This window comes from Tursiops truncatus, chromosome 17, assembly GCF_011762595.2.
Source record: "Tursiops truncatus isolate mTurTru1 chromosome 17, mTurTru1.mat.Y, whole genome shotgun sequence".
Taxonomy (NCBI): Eukaryota; Metazoa; Chordata; class Mammalia; order Artiodactyla; family Delphinidae; genus Tursiops; species Tursiops truncatus.
In genome coordinates, this window is record NC_047050.1 from 18,654,210 (window position 1) to 18,668,092 (window position 13,883).

A 13,883-nucleotide genomic window follows, 5' to 3' on the forward strand; every position below is an offset into this window, starting at 1 on the left:
CAAAAAGTCAAGAAATAACAAGTGTTGGTGAGGATCTGGGGAAAAGGGAACCTTGGGCACTGTTGGTGGGAATGTAAATTGGTGCAGCCACTATGGAAAACAGTATAGAGTGTCCTCAAAAAATTAAAACAGAACTACCATATGATATAGCAATTCCACTTCTGGGTATTAGTCTGGAAACTAAAATACTAACTCAAAAAGATAACTTCACCCCAATGTTCATAACAGCACTATTTACAATAGCCAAGATATGGAAGCAGCCTAATTGTCCGTCAACAAATAAGTAGATAAATGGAATATTATTCAGCCATAATAAACAAGGAAATCTTGCCATTTGTGACAACATGCATGGAACTTAAGGGCATTATGGTAAGTGAAATAAGTCAGAAAGAGACAAATAACTTATGATCTCATATGTACGTGGAATCTAAAAACAACAACAAAAACAATACTGAACTCAGAGATCTAGAGAGCAGATAGGTGGCTGCCAAAGGTTGGGGGGTGGGGTGTGTGAAATATGTGAAGGTGGTTAAAAGGTACAGACTTTCAGTTATAAAATAAATCCTGAGGATGTAATATACAGCATGGTGACTGTAGTTAATAATACTGTATTGTACATTTGGGTGCTGCTAAGAGAATACATCTTAAAAGTTCTCTTCACAAGAAAAGAAATTTGTAACTGTGTGTGGTGACGGATGTTAACTAGACTTATTGTGGTGATCATTTCACAATATATATGTACATAAAAATCATTAAGTTGTACACCTGAAACTAATAATGTTATATATCAATTATATCTCAATTAAAAAGTTGGACTATGAGACATTGTTAATTTTGGTACATTGATTTGAATAAATTTGATCTCATTAATTTTTAAGATATATCAATAGCATGGCTCCTTTTTGCTGTGAATAAACTCCAGGGAAACCAATTGACTTTGGTGGATTCAAACTTCAGTGGTCAGTATGAGGTATCTCCAAGTTACATCTGGATACGATATTTTTGTTAACCTATCCTTTACCAAAATTTACGTCTGGACTTTGGGTCTAGATGGCCCTGTAAAAACAATAAAGATTTTTGAGGAATAACAATATTGCACTGTAGAACTTTGAATAACAATGGTCTAAATTTGCTTTCTTCTAGTCAGGAAGCAGAATTGAAAGAAGTTTAGGAAATAGTAGTGCCATTTCTTTTCTCTTTTTGTTTGTTACTAGCAAACCCAGTAAAGCTGAAGGTTTTTTTCACTTTCACAGGTCTGGGATGAAAATCTTGCAAAATCCGCAGAGGCTTGGGCAGCTACTTGCATTTGGGACCATGGGCCTTCTTACTTATTGAGATTTTTGGGTCAAAATCTATCTGTACGAACTGGAAGGTAGGAAGTAGTTTCACTGATACTGTTTATCCATGCAACTTTATTGCTTATGGACTCCAAGGGTTAGTGACACCAATTTCAAGTAATATCTGCAAGAGGGCTCACTATGTGTCAGGCACTGATGCTTGGCCTATGACTGTTTTAGATGTCTTCAAGGATTATTTAATTTTTTAAAAGGGCCTAGAAAAACCAGTTTTCCCTTTCACCCTTGGAACACCCTCCCTTAGCCTGTATACTACCCTTATCTCACAGAATCTTTGAAAGGATCAGGCTGTATCCTGTATCCTATCTCTTCTACTTCAGAAAAATCCCTTCATGGTGGCAGAAGCCATTATTGTGTATGCAACCTTCCCATGTTTGCATATACCTGTATCTGTGTGTGTTGTACAAATTCAATATATTTACACATATATGTATATATAAATAGGCACACGTATGTATATGCAAGTATATGCAACAATGGATAAAGCTGTTCCCAGTAATAGGATAATTTTTCTACCACTGTGGAATGTCATCATCCAATATTCCAAAGACTCATTCTCTTCCACATAGGGGAGGAAAATCAGGTGGTAAAACAAGATAAAGATGATAATTCCTGAAAGATTCGCATTTCTCTTTTTGAAACAACCAGACACATACTTAGACAAATACAGGATCACTTGCTCCAGTCCTGGGCATTTTCATGCTTGGCTCTACTTGGAGGAATAGAGGATTCTACTAGGTGATGATGGTAATTGTGAGGGGTGGGTATGTTCTTGATTTATCATGAATAATCTGCAAAAGGACCAATTAACTTATAATTTAACATGAGTCCACTATATATTGCCACTACTGTACTCTAAGTTCTCATTGTGTTTCTTGATATCTAGATATCGCTCTATTCTCCAGTTGGTCAAGCCATGGTATGATGAAGTGAAAGATTATGCTTTTCCGTATCCCCAGGATTGCAATCCCAGATGTCCTATGAGATGTTTTGGCCCCATGTGCACACATTATACACAGGTTATTTTAATTGTTTTGTTCATTTTTGATTCATACTTTTAAAAAATGCTCTTACTATTTTGGTGAACATGAATTTTCTTAGCTCCAACTTCAATAACAGTATATCGATTTACTTTCTCAGATGGTTTGGGCCACTTCCAATCGAATAGGATGTGCAATTCATACTTGTCAAAACATGAATGTTTGGGGAGCTGTATGGCGCCGTGCAGTTTATTTGGTATGCAACTATGCCCCAAAGTAAGTATCCAGTTGGATTCTACTTCTTGGAATCTTTAATGATGTTAAATATCTTCAGTCTGATAGATACTTTTAACAGGTAAATAATATGAGTAAGACTTAACTAACAAGCACTAATCCTCAAATCTTCCATCTTCTTGTATATCTGAAAAGTTATCAGCTGAAAGGTTTCTTTTCACAAGGATTCTAGATTAAAATTGCAGGCAAGACTATTTGTGATTTGGAGAGTCACTAAATTCTCCTTACCATCTTTCTTTAGGCATGGTAATTATAAAATAAACATACACTTTTAGGCTTTTGATAGCTATATAAAAGGCATCAGGAAAGGATCTTCTAGGGAATTTATCAACACCACAGTATTCTCATCAATCAGTACTAGAATGTTGGCTTAGCTTTTTCACTAGGAAAGCAAAACAAGCCCTTCTTCTTTCTTTTAAGAGTAAAATTACAATCACAGTTTACTTTTTCCATAGATGGTTAAGGAGGCATTCAGAATCAGAAGGGAAAATTTAAATGCTATGACTTCTTTTTAATGAAAGCTTTGCCATGATTTCAATTTCAGTACAAAAAATATTCAGTAATTTCTTCTTATGGCATACATAAAAAGGTATTGTGAAAATTGATCAAAGATTATAAAATAGGCTCACATTTATGAACATTCTTTATAATATGAGGATAAATAAGCATTTGTTAACATCTGATAAAATGCCTTTTTGATAGCAATGACTCTTCGGATAAAATGTTCCAGTATTTATACATGAGTCTGTTCTCATTTGGAATAAATACTAAAATGTACAAAGGATTTATGACACTCCTGGTGTCTTCCAAAGTAAGTCCCAAACAAAGATTTTCTCCAGCTTTGCCAGTATGGGGAGGGAATGAGAAAATGTTTCACAAATAACTGCATTACTCATTTATATGGTAGTATGCCAGTGGCAGTGTTTTTGCAAAGTTAGAAAAATAGCAATTTTCCCGATGGTCCCCTCTCCACAGTTATTAGAATAGTAAGATTTGGAAAGTAAAATGTGGCTGCATTATGATAAGCATTAAAACTGCATTTGTTTGATATTTTCAGTTTTATACTGTATATTTTCCTATTAAGACTTTAACCCTTCTTTCTGACATAAATAGGCCAAGTAGTACTCAAATAGTGAAAGAGGTTTTTTTATAACATTCATTTAACTATTCTGTTTTTGGCCAATGATTGGAATTTTGTAATACTATTGATGAGATGTCTGATTGTTTTATAAGTCTGAGAGTTTAAGATATTGTGTTAGTATGCTATATTTGCTGTGATAGAGAACCATTCTTTTGAAACCTAGGCAATGAAGAAAGTTTTAAAATCCTGACTGATAGTTGACTATGTTTCTTCCAATCCCAATATGAATTTATCTCAAGTATAACTGTTTTTCAGGGGCAAAATAAAACAGAGAAGGAAAGGGGTTTGGGGGGGAGACAGAGACAGAGACAGAGATAGAGAGAGAGAGAGAGAAAAATGAGAGAATGAGAATGAATTGAATTAGATGAAATAGAATAAAAATTAGAAGGAAAAATAATATAAGTTTATCAACTGACTGATCTAATACTGAATACAATTATCTTCCATTCATATAAAAGTTTGTAATATAATATATAATAATTTTTATATAATTAAATTGTATTTCTAAGTTAACATTACCAAAAATATGTGCTGTGTAATTTCTAAAAGCTACGTAGAATAAGTTGAAAAATATGAAATTAAAATACCACAGGCTGGGTTCATATATTTTTATAGGTTTGGGTAAAGATATAGAGGGAAATAAGATTATGAATATAGAATGGGAGAGATTAGGATAAAGGAGTGAGCTGCACTCTTGAGGGATGGACCTCCTTGAATGTTCATAAGCAAACATTTACATTACCAAAATTATGCTTGAGGAAGCTTCTCTGGAAGGCAGAGTGTAGAATAAGCTAGATAGAGGTGGGCAGCCTTGTAATCTCATCTCATTTTGTAATATGAATAATCAGCATATTTTTCATTTTACAGACAACTTTTCCTTTACAGATATTTTATAGATAAAAACGTGACTTTTCAACTGACTGAATAAGGATATGTTCATGTCTGGTAGATGCACTGTATGAGTCACCTGCTGTTCTTATTTAGGTTTCAAAGATGAGACCCACTTGTTTCATATTTTAGCCTTTACACTGTTGTCTTATCTTCAACCTTGACTTTTTACTATCTACAACCAAATTTTCTCCTGACCATTCAATTTCCTTCACATCACTGGCTGTATAGTACTGTAGTTACTAATCACCATGCTACTGAGAATACATTCATTGCCTCCTTCCTCACAGCTAAAAGAGCTTAATAACATAAGGCATTGTGGCTGTTTTTAACTATCCTAAATGGTGAATTTGGTGTACCACTATAATCATGGCCATAATTACAGATGAAGAAAAATATTGATAACACATAATAATTCAGTTAAATAGGTTCAGCATTATCAAAAAACTAATAGTATTACTAAAAATTATAACTGAGTTTACATATGGGAAAATGTTTTGGAATCACCTTTAATGGCTGCTTCTGTGAGCCATTATTCTCTTACTGAGTTTTCCGTTATCTCATCTTATGAATACTGAGAATCTAAACTATTTTTTCAACTTGAGGAAGAAATCCTTTGAACACTTAAAACCTATTTTTTATGCTTGTAACAACTTCTTGCTCATTTCACCGTTTCTAAGCATCCCAGAATTACGTGTATATATCTTTATATATATAATGGACATGGATATATCTATATCTGTATATACTTTACTATCTTTATAATAATATTAGCATGAGTTTTTTAAGAAGTAAGTTTAAGTGGACACAGCCCATGTGCTCTAGAAGGCTGCTGCAGGAACGAGGCAGCTGTGGTGAGTGGATAGAGCATCAAGCCTGGTGTCGGATGACTAATAATGTCACCATGCATTGTAGTGCCTCACTTCTTATCTGTAAATTAACATAATATTAATTTACTCAGAAAGAAAACATTTTAAAAGTAAGATATACAGAACAAGTTACTGTAGAAATAAATGGTTATAACTTTTAGTGCTTTTCTAAAACGACAGACTTCTAAAAATATCATCACATGTCAACACGTGATCTTGTGCTTAAGGACAATCAGATTTTAAAGAATGGGCAAGTAGCACTAATGCTCTCTTTTTCTTTTTTTTTCAAGGGGCAACTGGATTGGAGAAGCACCATATAAAGTAGGGGTACCATGTTCAGCTTGCCCTCCCAGTTACGGGGGGTCTTGTACTGACAATCTTTGTTTTGCAGGAGTAACGTCAAACTACCTATACTGGTTTAAATAAGCTTGTCTTTTCCTCCAGGAAATATAATGGTTTCTGGGAATCATAGGCATATATATATATTGAGTTTTGCACATATTATACATATTTTATCATAATCTTGTTTTCCTCTTATTATTCATTGTATAAATTAGTGTTTGTCTATTATGTTTGTTTAATCCTTGGAGGTAAACAAAGCACCCATTTCTGTTTTCTGACCTCTAAGCCTAAATTAAAATATTGTGTATGTAGTATTGACATAGTTGATGCATCCAATTCCAAAACTTGTTTTCCAAAGGAATTATGTTCTTAAGGAATAGAATATATATTTGGCCTATAATGTATGTGTGTGTATATACGCACACATAGCTGATATAACACATAGATGATAATAATATGATTTTGTAGTTAACTTGAGGGAAATTTTTAAAAATCCTATTCTAAAATGTATGTGAGGTGGTGGGCCATCTTCAGCACCCACTTCTATAGTGCCCCAAAAGTGATAATTTGCAAAATAACGCTCAGTAATATCTGGATATAATAATTTAATTAAGCAACCACAGATTTCATTCTGGAGATATTTTATCTTACTTGGGTTCACCAAAAGATACTCTTGACTTATGTAAGGTTCAAATCATGCCTTTTGCTTAATCTCTTTTATTGAATCTTGTGTTGAGTGGTTACGATGGGCAAGGCACTCTGATAGTTATGTTCTGATCATGCAAAGATAATATGATTCCTGACTTCAAGAAGCTCACAAAAATATTCAGGAAATAATGCCACCTAATTATATTGCTGTAAAATTATTATTTTTTAACAGATTTATTTTCCATGTAATTTTGAGGAAGTGAGTGCAACAATGTTCACATGTAGGTGGAATAGGTGATAGGCCACACTGTGTAATATGTAAGGCTTCTGATTAGCATGAAAATGTAGCTATAGCGTCTGGAACTAAATGAGGCAGGGAAAAATTAACAACTGCCTAGGGATTACTGGGTGAGAGTAAATAGTTGTGATTTTGGAAGGCAGAAAGCAAGACCTAAGTAAACTGAGAAGGTCCAAGAGAAATGAGCTTCAGGTATGAAAAGTCACAGGTAAGAAAAGTCGCAGAAATAGGGTTACTGCACACACACACACACACACACACACACACACACACACACACACAGGTGGAGAGCTTCTGAAGGGCATATACTGAAGGTCTAGTGTAACTTGAAGCCTTTCAGCAGGAGGTGAGGGATGTCAGAAAGAAACACTGTAGGTGTCAAGGATACCTCCAGCTCTCCATTGCTTTGCCCATCCTTACTTGGTGAGAATCAATCTAATCACCATGGTCCTTGAGCATCATGTGCAAGTTCCCATGTGCACACCACAGACAGTTATGATTTTGTTAAAGGGGCCTCTTCAGATGATTTTCTAAGGACTAATTACTAAATTTTATTCCCATATCTAAGTAGAAGAATAATTTTCAGTTCTCCAGTAAGTTTGGTGGAAATCAAATCAAAGTCACTATGAAAATTTCACTCATGTGACTTTGAAAATGCTTATTTCCAAATCAGGAAATCACTTTCAGAGAGGAGAATTCAACACATGGGTCAAGACACTTAACACATTACATTTCAAGTGTGCATGCATTTGTGTGTGTGTGTGTGTATATTTCAGGTTATGCAATGCTTCAACAGGATCACAGAATAAGTAAACACGGTTAGTTCCAGAGTACAAATAACAGAAGAAAACTACTTGTTTAAAACTCCCTACACGTTTGCAATTTCTTAGGGTAGATGCGCTGAAAGGTGAGGTAGTTAATTAAATCCAATGGTGGAAACATCCACCATCTGAAGTTCAGGTTTACATGATGACAAACAATTGGCCTGATTCCTTTTATGAACTGAATCTGACCAAATGTTTTCATATCATACTACTTTGCTTTTGTGGGGACATATATTTTATTAAAACTAAAAATTTTGGAGACTAAAATGAAAAATAGAAATAACAGTAAGAATCAGGCCCCAATTCAACTTTTAGCTAACATATATATCGGCAGTTGAAGAGAAAGCTCATTAGCGCGATATTCATTTGATTTATCTAGAAAATATTTCCTTCCTTGAGTTTGCTAAACTAGTTCTACAGAAGTAGGAAAAGTACTATTAAACCAGAAAAGGTTACTATCAGTTCCAGTTCTGTTGCTGGTTTACTTGTGTAGCTTCGTTTCTCAAGTCTCAAAAAGTATAATGATATTTTGTCACATGAAGGTAAGATTACCATAGTAACAGAAATGTATGAATATTAAAATTAGCATTCATGTTGTGAGACTTTTATTTGAGATAAAATTATCTGAGCTCCCCTTTGGCAGAAATTCTGTCTTATCTTTGTATTTATACCAGCTTCTTATATAGTGGCTGTAATGTAATAAATGTTTACATGAATGGGTTTTTAGAATTAACTGCAAAGTCCAGAATTGCAAGGATTTAGAGGAACCCCACCTTTCCACGTTTCATTAAGACAAAAATGTCTTAAATACAAAGCTTTGAGTGCATCAACAATCCAGATAAATCATCAAACATATCAGATTATGACTGTGGTTCACACACTCATAACTTGTACACAACAGTCCTTTCCAAATCACAACTAGAACTGTAAGTTTATTTATAACTTAGCAACTCAGCTGAAAATATAACGGGTATATTTGTTATTCTATCTGTACTTTTTAAAGTTAGTAATATGAAGTGGCCATGTGAAATGTTTTATTTTCCAGGCTAAAGCAAATGAAAGTTTGCTAGTATCAACACAGAGTGTCGTATTTTTTCACACAGCATGCAACAATGGTGCTAGGATAGCTATTTCTCACTGTAATTCCCAGAGCACAAAGGGTGTGGGTATAAGCTATTTCATAAGAGCAGCTTTAAATGGTCATTACTGAGGTTTTCATTTTAATAGGTTTCATTCAAAAGAAATAGTAATTGGCATGCATATTCTACAGCATTGGTTTTATCTTTGGTATAGATTTTTCATGTCATCCTTTATTCAGTAGAAAAGTAAAAAATTTCTGTCTCGATATAGATTTTTTTGGCTTCCGTGTCATCAAAAGACTGGAAAAATTACAATTTTCGCTGTTAAACTGATGGCTTTCTTTACAGAATTGTATTTGAGTTGTGTAGGCACACCCTTAATGTTGCTGGTTATAATGGATAAGCATGCTTTTAAGATGTGGCAGAAACAGTTTTTATTGTTATCATGCTTTTGTCTGTTCAGTAGTCTAAGCAGCATCACTTCTGTGGTCCATTAGGGCTTCCCTACCAAATTCAATTGGCAGTGCTGTGGTGTTCATTTGAAACCTTCATGGAAATATTCATTTGAAAGCTCCATGCAGCTTTAGCGAAGAGTTGACCAAACACTAGGGAAAGTTCAACTGATACAATTTACTCAGAATATTTGAACTGAAACAATATATCTTTTTCTCATTAATACATGCTTGTGTTAGATCAACTTATAACATCTACATAAGCAAATCTAAAACACACTTAGGCCAGTTATGTGTTTTGTGTTCATATCCTGCTTAACATAAGTTAAACAGATAATTTGAATGTGTCCAGGAAGGAAAAGTCATGGTTAATCTGGGGTCTGTGTTCTCCCCCGTGTATAACAGCATTCCCTATGTTCTGCAGTAGCATAGGACACAAATCTTGACATGGATGTAGGGAAGCCTTTTCCTGAAGAAGTGTTTAGGTAGAGTGAAATTAGATTTCTATCAATGTCTAATATTATCTTTGTTTTATATATATTTTTTGTATTGTTGTATGTGTGAGGGAAGACATATTTAAACGCATGCAGAATGATTTTTAAAAATTATATCATGGTCTGACTTTGACTTATGAGAGGTCAATCAAAAACTTAGAAAGTTACACAGTTCACTGATTAATGGTGCTGAAAATGCATAACAACCACCGTATGCTTGCTACAATTTTGAAGTTTCTTTGGAATTAAAGTTTTTATTAAGTGTGAACTATCAATATCTATTCTGGTGCTAAATATGTGGTGCTAAATGAATTGTTACTGTTAGGAGCTTAGGGACTCTTTATTCAGAGTTAAAAGTGTTATCCATTCAATTCCTGATTTAGAAACATTAATAAAGTCCTATTAAATTAGTCTTAACCAAAATAAGCCAGTACACTCAATTTTTTAATCTAATAGCCCAACATTATTTAGATGTTACAGAATGTAAATATATTTCTTAGAAGTTTTCAATTTTTTTTAAAGGCATTTTTTAGCACGGCGATGTAAAATTCAAGTAAAGGTTAGATTACACCTACACCAACCATGCTGCAGGCACCGGCGCCCTCTGGTGGTTAAAAGAACAAATTCTTGATGGCTACTTGGCCTGCAACAAAACCATTTCTTCCGTTCAATAAAAATTTAAGCTGAACAGTTTTAAATTCTTGGATACTCACTAAATCCGAGAGCATTAAAAAGTGCTTGACTCTATTGACATAATTTTCTAGGAAGATAATAGAGATAATATATCTTGACATCCATTTTCCTAAATAATATTTTTTTAAATGATATTCCAGATCTGAGGTGCTTATTAAAGTGTTCTTTTTGTGAAGTAGGTATTAATAAAATACATTTTTAATTTGTTTACATCATAAATACAATAAGAGTTAAAATTATCAAACAGAATTATGGTGCATCTCACTTTCAGAAGTGATCATTTATTTTTATATATTAAAACAATTCCATATATCAAAGGATTATCTCTCCACTTTTATGTGTTGATCTATAATTTGATAATGTTCTTTGGTCATACTATTGAGCTAATGATAACATTTTATTATTCCATTCAAAGTCTTTATAGACTTAAAAATGTACAGAAAAACTTAGAATTATATACCCTGTAACCATGAAGGCAACATTTTTAGATAAACTTTCACTTGAGTTGTGCAACTGACAAAGTGTGATAATCTGTTTTGACAAAGATATTTCTTAAACTGCGTTAGCATAACCAAATGAAATATGTTTTGAAGCAGTTTTCCAAATTAGTATTTTCAAACATTTTAAAGCAATAGAACTCTTTGTATGATCTCAATCCTGCACAAAGCTCTAACATATAATGTACATATAATGGACCTACTTATTTCCCAAACCCTCTTCTGTGCCTTGGAAGTTTCTTCTGAGAGCCCTAGGATTCCATTGAACCATTAGAAAAACATTGATCTAAATCATCCAGTTCTCCCCATTTTCTCTAAAGTAATTAGCTAATTAAAGACACAAAAAATTGAGACTCAATGTTTTGCAATGGTTATCTTAAATACCCACTTCACTTTGCACATGTTAGAAGCCAAACTGATGGAGCTTCAAATACTGACTTTAACTGGTGCTTGGTTATAGATTACAGCATCTTGTGTTTTGTTATTTGACAAACAGAATTTTGGTACCATAATATTTTGAGAATTAGAGATAATTCTGATGCACGTATGAAAATAAAGTGTTTAAAAATAGCTAAATGTTTCAAATATGTACATAATCCTAAAATATATTGTATCATTTTAGATTTTTTAAGATTAATTTGATATTTTTTATTCATTACCTAATACTGTGGCAGTAAAAGGTGCCTTTGATATTGTGATATAATGTCATGAATGTGTGCATTTATAAAACCTGTGTAAACATCTACCTTTATAAAGCATAACAAGTGTAGCTTTTTGAGCTCTGCTGTATTTTTTCTTTCAATAAAATATTATAATTAATTGTTTTGTTTTTAGGGTTTTAATTAATAACAATTAATCTAATTGTTTTCTTGCTTTCAGTAGTTTTACAATAGAATTAGAAGTAGATGCCATGATAGTTTTGACAAGGAATGGACTACTTTTCTAAAGCAGAAATGATTATATCTTTGAGCATCACTGAAATACATCAGATCTTCTGTTTTTCTTTTTTTCCATTTCTTTTTTTCCTTCCCTGCCTCTTTCCTTCCTTCTTCCATTTTTTTTTCTATTTAATTCAAAAAATATTTTGAGGTACCAATATAAAACACGGTTCCATGGAAAAAGAGGAAAAGAACATTATATCAAGAAGTTCTGGCTGAGGAAAACTGCAGCAGTTGAACATACAAATGTTCATGCTTCCCCATATTAAGGGCAAGAAGAGAAACCATAGGCATTCCTGGGGGAGAAGCACTACCTCTGGTCACTAGTTGGCCCAAGGCTGTTGGTTACAGGGTGGCTCTGCCTTGCAGAGTGTTACTCCCAGGCTAGTTTGCTGAGAAGGACCCAAATCTAGGACTTAATTTAAAATTTAAATTTCTCCTTATTTCACATAAGGTAAGAAAGCCTCACTAACTTAAGCCTTTTCAGAATGTCTCCCACCCCCTAGAACTCTGTGGCTCCCTTGCAGCTTCTCTTTCTCTTGCTAGTCTTCCCTTTTCACTTTGTTTCCTCCTCTTTTATGCCTCCAGGTTCTCATCCACATGTTTGGAAAGTTCTTTCCATCTCTACAGGAGGTGGGGCTTCATTCATTGATGTGTGTGTGTGTGTGTGTGTGCGTGTGTGTGTGTGTGTGTGTGTTGCAGTTTATAGCCCCTCAGACTAGGCCGGATGGATACAAAAGAAGTCTTGTCCCTGAGTCTTGCACACCTCTGACAGTGAAGAAATGCGGGGCTGGTGGGTGCCTGATGCCATTCAGTCTTCCCCAACAGTGAGAGCGATAACTGACCACCTCATGAGAAGCAGGCTCACCCTGATAAGGCAAACATCAGCTTTCCCAGAAACAGCTGAGTATGCTCTTGGGAGCAAAGCCTATTCCCACTGCCAGTGACTCTGACCCAGTTCCTTCTGAGACAGTAACCTTGGCATTGCAGTACCAAGGGCGCCAACTTCTTCCTGACCTGTGCTTGCACTGTTAAGCCAACACTGCAGGAGTGACTGGCTTTGTCTTAGCAAACTGGAGAGGTGGCACCAACCTTAGTTGAATCTCTCTGGCCCCAAATGTCTCCCTTGATGAAAGAGTGAGGTCTTGACATGTTTCCTTTATTGATAGCCTATTGATTGAAGTTAATGTGACCACTTATCCAGGGGCACTTTTGTTTTACCAAACGTGAGTGTAGACAGGGATTTGTTCTGTGAGTTTTCACATAATAAATTGAGCAATGTCCTTAATTATCTCTTCAGAAATGATTTTTTTCCTAACATAAAAGTGAATTCTAAAATAATTAAATGGTACATGAAAATTCTACAAGCCTTACAGTCCGCCATTTTCTCCAAAAATTGTGTATGCATTTACCCTTTGACCCAGCAATTCTTATTCTGCAAATCCATTCCAGAGATACACTGGCAATGTAATGAAATGACATGTGTACAACATTAATCATTATCGCATTATTCTAGTAAAAGGCCAGGCACAACTCAAAGGTCCATCATAAGGGGATTGGCATAAGAGAATACTATGCAAAGAACGTGGAATGAGAAAAATCTCTAAATTGATAGAGTGGTCTGCCAGGATGTGAGTACAAGTGAAAAGCAGGATATGTAAGAGTGTAACTAGCATGTTAACCTTGTAAGAAAGACAAGAGGGAGTGATACATATATACACACAGGAAATAATAGATATTTGTTTTTAATTGATGAAAATAAAGCTGGAACAGTAAATTTAAAACAAATAAAGATGATTACTTCCAGGAATACGAAAGAAACAGTATGGAGGGGACAAAAATTTTTCAAATGATTTTGAAAGACAGTGTTTTGAGGGTACAACCTCAGTGGAGTACATTGCAAATACAGAGCTACAAAGAAATACAAAACTTTATCAGTAGTCTGTCAGTAATAGTATTAGCGGGAGAAGGAAGAGCAAGAATAATGCAAGTATATAACTAGGTTACTCTTTTTAATTGTTTAATTAATTAATTATTGTTGTACAGTCACTTCCCTTTTTATTGCCTTATTTTGTTAGAGAGCCAGAAACT

At 34.3% G+C, this 13,883-nt stretch overlaps 1 protein-coding gene across 1 annotated transcript in view; it reads left to right on the top strand.

Moving 5' to 3' along the window:
* PI15 (peptidase inhibitor 15) overlaps positions 1-11,674 on the top strand; it is a 29,345-nt gene extending 17,671 nt beyond the window's left edge. The window contains exons 3-6 of the mRNA XM_004315490.4: positions 1,254-1,372; positions 2,242-2,374; positions 2,496-2,611; positions 5,818-11,674. Of these exons, the coding sequence (XP_004315538.1) occupies positions 1,254-1,372; positions 2,242-2,374; positions 2,496-2,611; positions 5,818-5,953 (504 nt within the window). The 3' untranslated portion in view covers positions 5,954-11,674. The remainder of the gene's footprint in view (positions 1-1,253; positions 1,373-2,241; positions 2,375-2,495; positions 2,612-5,817) is intronic.
* Positions 11,675-13,883: the final 2,209 nt, after the last annotated feature.